This window comes from Diplotaxodon limnothrissa, linkage group LG16 (genome assembly GCF_057381915.1).
Source record: "Diplotaxodon limnothrissa isolate DT_005_m linkage group LG16, D_limnothrissa_male_GT1.1, whole genome shotgun sequence".
NCBI lineage: Eukaryota > Metazoa > Chordata > Actinopteri > Cichliformes > Cichlidae > Diplotaxodon > Diplotaxodon limnothrissa.
In genome coordinates this window covers 35,606,666-35,619,817 of record NC_140611.1, presented here as the reverse complement: position 1 = coordinate 35,619,817, position 13,152 = coordinate 35,606,666, and the positions used below count along the sequence as shown (strand labels likewise).

The window sequence follows — 13,152 nt, the reverse complement described above, 5'->3', positions numbered from 1 at the left end:
AAAAGTACACAGAATTTCATTGTGAGATCAGGGTTTAATTAAATACAGAGAGTGTCGTTATTCTATAGCTGCTACACTGAGCACTTACACCCCTGAATGAATCCACACTGCCTCAGTCTTCCTTGTCTGTGTCGTGTAAAACCGAGTAAGCCAAGCCGCTTTCTCCTGTTGCAGTTCGTGATGTTCACAGCCTGGTCATCCGCTCTGTGTGCCATGCCCACGGTGGTGTCTACAAGAGTGTCATCTCTAACAAAGTTGGGAAGGCCACCTGCTATGCTCATCTCTATGTTACAGGTAATTTTTTTTTCTTCTTCCTCAAGTGCTTTGAGGAAACTCTCATTCTGATTTGATGCTATATAAATAAAATTGAACTGAATTGAACGCTCTGGAGAAAGAAACATGTTTTGATTACACAACCGTACTCAAGTACACCTTATAGATTGATGCTGCCCCATGCCGCACCACACCAGAGAAAAATACAGCTGCCTAAATCCATTGTCATTTTCAGACATCCTCCCTGACCCACCTGATGGGACTCCAGTCATAGAATCCATTACTGGCAAAACCATCACCTTGAGCTGGAAGAAACCAAGGAGGCTGGACCCTTCCATTGGTAAGCAAAAACATTGTCACATGTGCTATATTCAAGAGACAAAACAATATATTCCTTATTCTTAAGTTATTTATTGTTTTACACATTTAATGCAGAACATTCTCTAAGGTCTCTTTCAGACATGCATTTTAAAATATTTGTGTCTATCTCATCTTTCCATGAAACTCTGACAGATTGTAATCTATCGCTTTCAACATGGAACAGATCTGAGCTGAGGGCCATTTGATCATAGACTGAATGTAAAAGATGGACCTTGCTTCTAGGTCTAAAAAGTAAAGCCAGTGCATTCTTTCTAATGTCCAGCAGAGGGCAACAGTTCTGGTTCCAAAAAAACACTGGGTTGTCTAAAACAGTGGTCCCCAACCCCCGGGCCACGGACCGGTACTGGTCCGTGAGTCGTTTGGTACCGGGCTGCGAGAGTTGAGGCTCGGTTGTGAAATTTATGGTTTTTATCGGTTTTTAGTGTTATTTTTTTGCAATTGTTTTTATCATTAACTGGGTTTCCCTCGGTCTTTTTCCTTGTGTTATGAATAAATCTTTTTTTTATTTGGTACCGGTACTGGTTTTATTTTGTTGTATTTATCCGCGACACCTTAAAGGCCGGTCCATGAAAATATTGTCGGACATAAATGTTCCGTGGTGCAAAAAAGGTTGGGGGCTGCTGGTCTAAAAGACTATGAGCAAATTATCCCATTTCTCAGTTTCTCTGTTTTATGACCTCAGTATAAGATTTACATGATGTGTTTATGGTCTCATTTGCTACTTTTCTGTCATAATAATAATAATAATAATAATAATAATAATAATAATAATAATAATAATACATTTTATTTAAAAGTGCCTTTCAGAACACTCAAGGACACTGTACACAGCAGAACAAAGCAAGCATAAAAACAGGCAGTTTACAAAATCATAAAACATAAAAATAAAATAGGAGAAGGGAAAAGGTTATGTTGGATAAGCTATTAAGCTAAGCTATTTTTTACTTAATGATTTTACTGATTTATTTATTTTATTATTTAAGTTTAAGTTTTCACAATATTCATTTTGTAAATTGTAGTCCCAAATGTGTCCGAATGAAAGAAAACAAAGTGTTTGACAAATGGCCAGGCTGTGAGTGTGATGTGTTCTTTCATTTCTGGGTAAGACTTACTCATCTCTGGTTTTACAGCTGGGACACTGAAACAAGCAGCAGATTTCATTATGAAAAAACATCAAGAATAAATGCTAAAAATAACATACTGACACACTGTGAGGTGCTCCAGTTTTTACATGTTGTACTTTATGTACTTACTTCATATACTGCGTGATATAAAAAGGAATCATTGACCCAAAGCATTTTGAATCAAAAGCCTTTTTTTTTCTTCCAGATCCCAGCTCTTTGATGTACGCCATCCAACAGCAAGCCTTAGGCTCCATCCAGTGGATCATTATAGCTTCAGGCCTGAAGGAGACAACTTACACCATCACAACACTCTCCAAAGGTGTGCGCTATGCTTTCAGGGTACTCACCATCACCTCCAAGGCTTTCAGCAAGCCCTCACCAGCTACTGACCCAGTGCAGCTCCTGGACAGAGGTAGGTTTGACTTTATAGATCATCCATCCATCCATCCATTCATCCATCCATCCAGAACAAATCTGTTAAATATTACCTCTGTGGTTTATGTCTTCAGGTCCTTATGTGCAGGAGGCTCCAGTGATTATCGATAAGCCAGAAACTGTATATGTGATGGAAAACCAGTCGGTCACTATCTCAATGACTCTCAATCATGTTAATGCTTCAGTCATCTGGAAAAGGTTAGTTTCTGTCAATACACTTCATTTTGTTGTTTTTAGAAAAAGAGAAACTCAAGGAAATGAATGAGTTTTACTTTAATTTCACTAAAGAAAAAAAATTCAAACATATTCCTGTCGCATGAGAGAATCTAGTGCCGTTTGTCCCCTTTCTGACTTAGTACATAACAGGATACATGTACTGTTACTGGGAAGCATAAATACAGTATGACAGTATGCAAAGAGGCAGCTGCTTTATTCCCAGTGATTATCCAGGATTCCAGAGCAGTTAAGAAAGTCTATTATTATGTCCTGACTCAGTGACACTCTGCTGCCCTCCTTCCTATAAGTGTCTGACCTGACTGAAAATGCTTTTGTTCCCAGGAGAGGAGTGGTCCTGGCCAACAAGCCAGGCCTATATGAGATGACAATGCCAGATGACGACCAGCACACGCTGAAGCTGCTGAAAGTGAAGAGCGCTGACATTGGAGAGATGGAGTTTGTGGCCTCCAATAAGTATGGCAGTGACAGCTGCAAATTCATTGTGGAGATGGCAGGTATAGATTTCAGGTAGACTGTGTGCATATAAATTATGAACATAGTCTCTGGGTTTAAAAGCAAAGCTTTTGTTGAAATGCAGTCTCTCTAATGGCCAGCAGGGGGCGACTGTTTCAAAAAGAAGTCGGATTGTTTAGAATTAAGGAAAATAGATTGCAAGACCTATGACTTCAGTTAACATGTTCCCTTAGGAGTTTATGTTTATAATGGGTTTATTCACTGGTGTTGATTCATCAGGTCTACAACATGATAATGATCTGAACTAGTGTCAAAAAGGAGGATGAAGTGTACTTTAGGGTGGACCTACTGTGAGTCCAGATCTCTGCTGTATCAGCATGAGTAGTCCCTCAGTTTCTCAGTCAGATCATCTCTGACATCTGCTTTCAGAATTCTAGTGATGGACATATTTGGAGACTAAGTACAAAATAACTGCAAATAATTGCCTCAAAATTAATTGAACTTTGTACTGTCATTACAGCTCCACCAACATTTGAGACCATTATGGAAGATTTGGATGTTTGTGCTGGGGATACCCCTCGCTTTGCTGTGGTTGTGGAGGGCAAACCCATCCCTGACATCTTGTGGTTCAAGGTTTCCATCCATTATAGTGTTTAATACAATGGCCCTGCATGACTAGTTATTCTTTACTGGTTTCTCTGTGCTGTTAACTAAATTAGTGAAATGGGAAATAACCATAAGAGTTTTTAGGGAGTTTTTAGCAAACGCAAGACGACCCGCTGTAAAACGTAGCATATTTGCTTTCAGAATGATATCCTGCTGTCAGAGAGCAGTCATTACACGTTTGTGTACGATGATAATGAATGCTCCCTGGTGGTTCTAAATGCTCGTCCGGAAGACTCTGGGGTTTACACCTGCACAGCAAGGAACTTAGCCGGATCTGTATCCTGTAAAGCTGAACTCACCGTTCATGAAGGTAAGAAGCCAGTCTGTCTGTCTGAGGTGTCAAAGGCTCTTGAATGAACAAATTGATGGAACTCATTTAATCTTTTATCTTTGCTGTAGCTAAAAGTAAAGAAGATCCCATCGACGATGAGGAAACTATTCTAAGGAAAATGCGCCGACTGACTGATTACTATGACATCCACAAGGAAATTGGAAGGTAAATCGGTTTTAAGAAAAGATCCCACAGCTGACGTGCACTGTTATTTGACAGTCTTTTTTCAACTAATAAGAAATTATGAAACTGATGAACTGTTTCTCCAGAGGTGCTTTTTCCTATGTGAAACGTGCGACCCAGAAGGCAGACAAGATGGAGCACGCTGCAAAGTTTATTTCCACGCGGGCCAAGAAGAAGACATCCGCTCTGAGAGAGATGAAGCTGCTTTCCAAGCTGGACCACGAGAGAGTGCTTTACTTTCATGATGCCTTTGAGAAGAAGAATGCTGTTGTCATCATCACTGAAATGTATCCACATTTAAAAGCAGTCAGAAAACAAACCTTCTGATGCTGAGTACTCAGTTAGCCTTAGTATAATATACCAGGTTTATGTTAAAAGAATATTTTAATATTGAATGCGTTATAACCAGTGATAGGAATAACTGGTAACGGCGTTACTTTTTTCAGTAACGAGTAATCTAACTAATTACTATTCCTATCGTTACAACTCCGTTACCATTACTAACAAGAAAATGCAGTGCGGTCGCGTTACTATTTTTCAACAAACAGACGGTTGAAGCTGCCTTCAGCTTACCGCATCTTATATCAGTTGCACGGAAGTAGCTGTAAGTAATTTGGGCCCTACTGCTTTAAGCAGCTGCGCGCGCTCCCGTGGGCGGCAATCACTTTCTCGCACAACAATCGCATGAGTGCTGCTGTTTGACTGAGGAAGAGTATAATAGTCATGGTAAGCCAATCACATGACCGCTTTAAGATGACAAAGCAACAAGGTGATATATACCAGTTTTTAAATTGTGTTGATAGGCCACATAAACCAGAGTCATGATAAACAATATATACGCGGCGTTTTTTCTTCAATAGTTTCGTCACGTTTGCTGTCTAAGGACAGCGCAGCAAGCGCTCTCTGCTTATGAGCAAAAACAAACAAACAAACAAAAACACAGGGGAAAAACAGAGAGAGCGAGTTTTGAGATGTGAGAGATTTGTGACGTTTAGCGTGTTTGGAGTGTGTAGTTAATGTGTTGTCTTGTGTAGTTAGTGTAGAGTGTTGTGGATAGTTTTGTGTTGTGTGTCAGAACAATGAGGCGACTGCTGTCTCCAGGTAGAAACAGGAGTGATACACCTGCTGCTGTCAGACCTGCAGGTATCAGGCTGTGATGTTTCCTTTATAGTGGACAAAAATATTTGGAGTGGCACAAATAATTTGTGTGACATCTTATTGAATGCAGAACAGCTGATTGTTCTGTAAATAGTTTGAAATGGTTATAAAGAAAAAAGGGTAAAAGGTAAATGGCTGCAAATAACTTTGTTGTTTGCAAAACTTGTGCATTTTAAAATCGACAATTTATATTTGCATTTAAAGTTATGAAATATGATTCAATAAACATGTTTGTGGTTGTTACAGTAAAAAACAGAACTTTTTTCTACTCTGATTTTATGTTTTTTGTCTGATTCTAGATCAGTTGTGTTAATACAGTATGTCAAAATGAAAACATGACTGTAAATTCAGACACGTGAGGTTGTGCTGAAAAGAATGATACCAAACAAGGCAAAGTAAATAGTTTTTAAAGGTGAAATGTGGAGGAAACATCAAAAGTAGTTAAAAATGGCCAATTATACCCTGGACCCCAGAGGGTTAAACATTTTTTTAAGTAACACTATAGTTACTTTTTAGGTAATTAATTACTTTTAGAATCTTGTAACTCAGTTACTAACTCAGTTACTTTTTTGAAGAAGTACCTAGTAACTATAATTAATCACTTTTTCAAAGTAACTTGCCCAACACTGGTTATAACATAATAAATAATTTGTTACAAAGTGCATTTAATTTAACAAAAAGAAATGCCTTAACTGATCGTTAAAGATGCCACGAGGAGCTGCTTGACAGATTTACAAGAAAATCGACAGTAATGGAGTCTGATGTAAGGATCCCAATTTTTCACTAAGTAAATACTACTTTTATCTATATTTTCTTATTATCTGATCAAAAAAAACTTCTGTTTTTTTTCTTTTTGTTTTGGGGTTTTTTGGACCATCAGGTTCGTTCATGTATTAGACAACTTCTTGAAGGATTGGACTACCTTCATCATTCGAACATCATACACCTGGACATCAAGGTAGATAAATAAGAGTACTCAATCTATACTTCCATCATCTTGTGTGTCAGAAGGTTATTTTTAAATGATCAGTTGCACTTTCATAGCAGACAGTGGGTTAGATATTATTTCCTAATTCTCTCATCAGCCTGAAAACATCCTCATGGCGGACCCCCATGGTGATCAAATCCGACTCTGTGATTTTGGCAACGCGGTGGAGATCACACCTGATGAAGCTCAGTACTGCAAATATGGCACCCCAGAATTTGTTGCACCAGAAATTGTCAATCAGAGCCCCGTGTCAAAAGCAACAGATATATGGTATGACTCAGTCACACTACACTAAAAATAGGACAGAACCTTCCATGCGATTAGTGAAAATCAGAGGTAGCCCAATGATTGCACTGATTTGTTATGTATTTATTTTTTGTTGAAACCCAGTTGCAATTAGTTGCAGTGACCAACTGGTCGCCCAGAGGCTGAACGTGCAACGCCCTCAGTCTCTGGTCAACCACTTATATCTGTCCTGGTGGGTAGCAACCTGTCTCCAAGCAATCACAGTCCGACTCAGGCTAACTGATATCCCTCTCTAACAGATGGCCAAAGGTTTGCAAATAGCAGCTATCTAGTTAAAAAAAAAAAAATAGACACATTGTCAACACATTTCAGTTGATCTGAGACTGTCTGTACTGATGAGTGCAACTTGTCTGTGACGCATCTTCTTGCAACAGCGGACTACGCTCAACAGGTTGCCAGCTGGTTCTATTCTGGTTTTATTTTCTAAATAAGACCCCAACTCTGCCTTGCTTTTGAACCCTATATTTTATTTAAAACAGTAAATTTAAAAAAGAAAACAAAGTTGCCAATTCCCTACGTCATTTTGTTGCCATCCTGCAACAACTAAATCACTATTTGTGAAGGAATTTTTACATTTTTGTTTCACATTTATGAGGTTCTGGGAGAACTCTGAATTGAATTTCCTCCTGGGACTTTCTGTCTATGTTGACTGCAACAGTTTAGCAGTTTTGGAGGATTTATCACAGTTGTTTGTCAAGTTAGCACAAACACATTGCATTTAATTTCCAGCTTGACTGCATTCAATTGAAAACTAATAGCAGATAGAGGGCAGACTAATTCTTTCTTATTTCTGTTTTCTTTTGCTTTTAAGACAGCAGCTGTATGTGAGTAGTTGTACACCTGGTCCCAAAGCAGTTTCAAAGCCAATAAGATCATGGTGGTTCCAGTAATTTTGGTCATTCCGCTGTTTTCCCTAATCTGACTATCACAGTAGAAAAGCTTTAAAATACAGTACTTACAAATATTTGTTAATGTCCTGATCTTAAACACTGTATTTTTTCTTTACTTTTCTAGGCCTGTTGGAGTAATAGCATATCTGTGGTAAGCACATTTTTCATTAGTTTCAATTTTCCATAATGCTAAAAACCTTTTTCAGTGTGTTGGTCAGGACTACATCTAAGTTTCTTATTAAGTTTGTTATTATTAAATGCTATTATTTCTCTTGTCAGTCTCACCGGTGTATCTCCATTTGCTGGCGAGAATGATCGCAGCTCTGTACTGAACATCAGAAACTATAACGTGGCTTTTGAGGAGGGCATGTTTGCCGATCTTTGCCGAGAAGCTAAAGGGTTCATCATAAAGCTGCTGGTGGCTGACAGACTGTGAGTAACACCGCTGTATCTCTTTTAGTCCAAGTTTCAATACTTGCAAACAGTTATGTGTCAACCACAGTAAAATCCTGACTTGATGGATAACTGTCATCAGTTATTATGTATCATCGAATGTCATACATCAAATATAATAATTTATGAAAACAGTCATATCCAAGTCAACAACACTGAGTTAATGATCAGAAGTATAAAGATTTGTCATTACATATTATTTTTATTCACTGTACTGAGCTTGAATTTAATAAAATTAAAATCAAAGATTTTTGTTTCAGCATTTCCAGAATTTTGTCTGATACTTATTTATCACATAGCCTATTGCAGATTTATTTATTTTCAGTTTTCATATTTGTTTTATCATTTTAGACGACCAGACACGCAGGAATGTCTCAGACACCCCTGGTTCAAGGTATGAATAAGTGATATCCATTTGGCAATTCTTAGTAAAGTCCCATTTCTCATTTATTTGTTTTAAATTTCATGTCCATTTATTGTACAGACCCTTAGTAAGGGGAAGGCCATAAGTACAGAGGCCTTAAAGAAATTTGTATCTCGCAGGAGGTGGCAGGTGAGATGGGTTGTAATTCTTTATTACTGCATGTTGCAAGGTCACATTGTGGTATTTATTTTTTCACATTTTCCTTTTTTTAGCGTTCTCTGATCAGCTATAAATCAAAAATGGTCATGAGGTCCATACCCGAATTGCTAAATGATTCCTCCAGCCATGTTTCCATCGCAATTCCCAGGCACCTTAAAGAGGGTTCGCCACCACCATCATCTTCCTCTGATTCTGATGAGGACATAGATGAACTACCTTTTATTCCAATGCCACTTAACATGGACTTCTCTGGATCAAGGATGTCACTGAATGACATTCAGACTGATGAGCAGGAGGCAGGGAAGCAGAACGGAGCAAGTACCTGGTCTGGGTCTTCTGTTCAAGGCCAGGAGGCAATGGAGTGTGATCCTAAAGAAATGGATAAAGAAGGACTTGAAGTGGGAGGCAAAGGCCGCCTGAGGAAAAGATCATCACAACCCAATGAAAAGGGTTCTTCAGATGAGGAAGAATCACCTGCTGAATTGCGCCAAAAATCAGAGCTGTCTAGAAAACCACTGAGACGGGGTTCAAGCATGGAGTCAGACAAACCAGAAGGTGGACGACGAAGAGGAGAGCTAAGGCGTGGTGGCTCAGCTGATAGTGCATTGATGCTTCGGATTACACCAGAAGAAGCACCTGGAGAAGGAAGTCAAGATGATGGCAGAAGAGTTCTGAAGAAAGCTGTCTCTATGGAACTACCAAAAAGGAGCACCAGCCCAGGAACTGCCAAGATGAGCCAAGAAGACTATGCTCTCAAACTGGAGCTGATGAGGCAACGACTGCTTCGTGGTGGCTCTGTGGACAACAAGATGAGTGGACTGAGAGGACCTCTGTTGGAAACATTAGGAATGGGAGATGAAAAACGTGCAGTGTCCTCAGATCGGTATTCTCGTACAGTCCGTTTGGGCCCACCTCCACTAACAAGAGCTGCATCCAGTGATTTCCCAAGGGATGAAGTTCCTAAACCAAAAGTTTTGCGCAAAAGCACTTCTTTCAGTCAGGGGGATTCAGAACCCATACCTTTGCACCGCCGTTCAGGAGCGCCTCTGGAGATTCCCTTGGCACAGATAGAAGAGAGAAGGCTCAAAGAAGCTATATCTATGTCATCTCTAACAGAGCAAACCAAGCTAGACTCCCGCCCAGTGACTCCCAGGGAGCCTTCACCAAAACCGCCAACACCAGAGTCGGTTTTGCAGGAAAGTCCAACCAAAACTGAGAGTGAGGAATCGTTTATGGAAAAAGAGATAAAGCCAGATGAGACTATAAGTGAAAAGATGGAAGGGCTGACCACAGATAGCAATTTTGATGAGAGATCAAGCACCAGTGGATTCTCAGAGAAGGACATGAGTATTTCAGAAGAACCAATGATGGAATCAGAGTCTGTAGGTCAGAGAATTCCTACACCTCCTTCTATGGTCCAAAGTCCTGCATTAGAAGAGAAAATGGAAGAGGAAGAAGAGGGAGAAAAGAAGCATGAAGAAAAGGAAGAGTTAATGAAAGAAGAAGAGGAAAGAGTTGATACTGTCACTGAATCAAACACTAAGGAAAACGTAAAAGATGTTATAGAACATATAGAAGAGAAAGTAACTATCCCTGAGAAATCCCCTGAGGTGACAATAACCACAAGCTCATTTATGCTGAGACCAACACAAGAATATTCCACTTCCCCAGGAAAAGTTGTTTCAACGTATGCGACACCCTCGCTTCCTGCTCGAGTTGTTCTGCCAGATGGAAGGACTTCAGCATATGCCAGTATAATGCAGACTATGATGGTCCCCACACTTCAGCCACTCAGTGAGCCACCGCTAGGCCGTTCTACACCTGTTGTTACTCCAACGATTTCATCATCCCCAGTATCAACGGGTATATCTTCCCCTGCCAGCTCTGAAATACCTGGTCCACCAAAGCCAGCCACCGTTTCAACCACTGAGCACCCTGCTGTATATTCCAGAGTAGCATCACCAGAGATGATAACAAAAGAACCCACTCCACCCAAGACTGTTACATATTCTTCAGCCCAAGAAGGGCTTTCAGCAGGAGCAGACCTACAGGATATCACCTCTGAAGAGGTCTTTGAGGCACGCTTTAAAAAACGTGAATCTTCTCTCACCAGAAGTCTGAAGTTTCTGTCACGCTCAAAGCAAGATGATGGATTACAAGCTGCTGCAGATTCTACAGAGAAAAGTGAAGAGATATACAGACCTGGGCCAACGGGTGCACCTTTAGAATTAAAACCAAGAAGACTTGAGGAGAAGTCAAAGTCAGTCCAGGATCTTCGTGAAGCTCAAAAGGACCAAGGCTTTATGAGAAGGCTCTCAATGCGCTTGAAGAGGACTCCATCAACAGAGCGCAAAGAGGAAATGATGAAGGAAGATGATTCTGTTGCCTCGAGACGTAGGCTTTCTTGGACTCTGGGCCGAAGAGGGTCTCAGGAGAAGAAAGAAGTAGAGATGTCAAGAATGGATGGGGGAACTGATAGATTGGTGGAAAATGATGAAAAAGAGATTAAGAAACCAAATGAATCTCCAGTGTTGGCAATGCGCAGGAAAATTGAATCAACAGTTGCTGGGATCTCTACAAGAATCCGCAGCTACTCAGAGGAGAGAAGAGCATCAGAAGACAAGGAACCCAAGAGGACACCCATTCTTTCCATGCTTCGTCGTTCAACATCAGAGAGCCGTGCAACGAAAGTTCCTCAGAACCAGCTAGTATCTCAGGCCACTAATGGTGCCTCAACCGAGTCTCTAGAGTCTATGTCCAGCCTAAAATCAGACACAGCAAAGGGTATGTCCAGTTACCTTTCCATTTTGAATCAATATTTTACCAGAGGACTATCTGTTGTACTTTTTTAAGAGTGATGTAATTTATGAAGCTTTTCTTTCCTATTTCTTTTCTTGTAGCAGGCTTGGAGGCTGAGCGCAGATCCCGCTGGGATCGATGGGGCCTGACTAGAGGGAGGCGAGATAAGACAGTGTCACAGCCTGACATACCAACAGCAATCTCTCGAGATAGTAGTTCCTTACGTTCACGTCAATACTCTAAACTGGCTTCTGGTAAGTTATATAAGAGTGTGCATAAAGTATTTGGGTAAGGCAATGATGACATTTAGTATGGGCCTCCTTTTTATTTTAATAGGAAGACCACTTACTTATATGTAGCCCTTAAATACGAAGCTACAGCCAGCAGACACTTCACTTTCTTTACCAGACCAGAAATAAAACCAAACATCACCAGCAGAGAGTGGATCTGTGACATTATTGTCACCGTGCAATAGTGGTATTTTAGAATGTGACAGTTTCCATCTGCTTGGTCAAAATGCTTGTGACTAAGAAATATATTTTTTCTCACTAAAATATAGTTACTTAGCAAAATGTGTATTTCAGTCAGACTGGGAAGCCTCAGGCACAAAAAGCAGCAGCAAGACCCCATTACAAAAAAATGCAACCATCACTTGCAACAAATAAGCCAAAAACAGCATTAAAATAACAAGGTGGCAGTGGGTTGTAAAGCATCTTGCAAAGGCTACAACAGCCACAGACATGCTATATTAGTCATATAGTTAATAGTTATCTTGAGACACGTTATATTTTAAATTAACATTATGATGTAAATAGGGTTTTATACATGACATTTGCCAATAGGATGTACAGAAATGTATTTGCTGAGGCCTCAGATATGCTCAATTTCAGATTTTTAAAAAATTACTTCATAATCATAACTGTTAGTTTTACCTTTCATCATACAGTATTTATGCGATTAATTATTGTAATGTCTTCAACTTCCAGATTTCCCTCCAGTATTCCATATCAAACTGAGAGATCATGTGCTGCTGGAGGGAGATCCAGTGACACTCAGCTGTTTGCCAGCTGGAAGTCCCCACCCACACATTACCTGGATGAAAGGTGAGGATCTTTAATGTGAATAAACAGTAGTGTCTTAGTGAGGGTAATACATGTGCATGTGAATAGAATCATTCTGTTTGCATTTTGCAGTAATTTGCATAATTCCTCTAACATCCATGAGTGCAGAGACACATTATGTTGCATATTGATGCAAATATGATGTAATTACAAATGCTACATACAGTGAACATAAATGTTGCTGTAGGTAAAACAGCTGAGATTATTCTTGAATGAGTTGTTATGCCAGTATCATGTTCTTTGGAGTGGTATCCTTAAGCAGCATAAATGGGCTCAAATTCACAACCTGACACAGGGCAAGTAAGAAAAGGGTAGGTAAGAAAAAGGAAATAAATATTCACCTTCAAAATTCCCTCCCTGTGCATGTGTTCTTTCTCAGACAAGAAGCCCCTAGAGATTGATGCCAGGATGAATATGATTGCTTGTCCTGATGGGAGGCAGCTGCTGATGATAATGCAGACCACCAAAAAGGACGCAGGGGTTTATGAATGTGTGGCTACGAACCCGCTGGCCTCAGTATCAAGCTCTTGCACAATATCTCTTGCACGTAAGAAATGAGACATTGTTTGAGTCTTTGAAGAAGTACATTTACTTTATCCCAACAGTATTACTAGTAATACTAATATATTTGTTTTACAGGCCTGCCCAACCGTCCTGGGACCCCAGAGATTCCTCAGAAGTACAACAACACTGCACTGGTTCTGTGGAGGCCTTCAGACACAATGGCTCCCTGCACATACTCTCTGGAGAGGCGAGCAGAGGGTCTGTGTT

General features: G+C 40.0%; 1 protein-coding gene across 4 annotated transcripts in view; it reads left to right on the top strand.

The window, feature by feature from the left end:
• The window catches only part of spegb (striated muscle enriched protein kinase b), a 43,599-nt gene that overhangs the window by 21,896 nt on the left and 8,551 nt on the right, over positions 1–13,152 (top strand). For 2 of the 4 annotated variants that reach the window (XM_085374368.1, XM_085374366.1), the window contains exons 14-34: positions 175–294; positions 509–613; positions 1,984–2,190; positions 2,288–2,411; positions 2,772–2,944; positions 3,424–3,536; positions 3,711–3,879; positions 3,969–4,065; positions 4,170–4,370; positions 5,947–6,004; positions 6,122–6,199; positions 6,327–6,499; positions 7,550–7,576; positions 7,705–7,857; positions 8,230–8,272; positions 8,363–8,431; positions 8,515–11,245; positions 11,365–11,514; positions 12,247–12,363; positions 12,761–12,928; positions 13,021–13,143. In XM_085374368.1, coding sequence (XP_085230494.1) covers positions 175–294; positions 509–613; positions 1,984–2,190; positions 2,288–2,411; positions 2,772–2,944; positions 3,424–3,536; positions 3,711–3,879; positions 3,969–4,065; positions 4,170–4,370; positions 5,947–6,004; positions 6,122–6,199; positions 6,327–6,499; positions 7,550–7,576; positions 7,705–7,857; positions 8,230–8,272; positions 8,363–8,431; positions 8,515–11,245; positions 11,365–11,514; positions 12,247–12,363; positions 12,761–12,928; positions 13,021–13,143 — 5,199 coding nt within the window. Of the gene's footprint in view, positions 1–174; positions 295–508; positions 614–1,983; positions 2,191–2,287; positions 2,412–2,771; positions 2,945–3,423; positions 3,537–3,710; positions 3,880–3,968; positions 4,066–4,169; positions 4,371–5,946; positions 6,005–6,121; positions 6,200–6,326; positions 6,500–7,549; positions 7,577–7,704; positions 7,858–8,229; positions 8,273–8,362; positions 8,432–8,514; positions 11,246–11,361; positions 11,515–12,246; positions 12,364–12,760; positions 12,929–13,020; positions 13,144–13,152 lie in introns of all 4 variants that reach the window. The other 2 variants (XM_085374367.1, XM_085374365.1) reach the window with 1 other exon arrangement.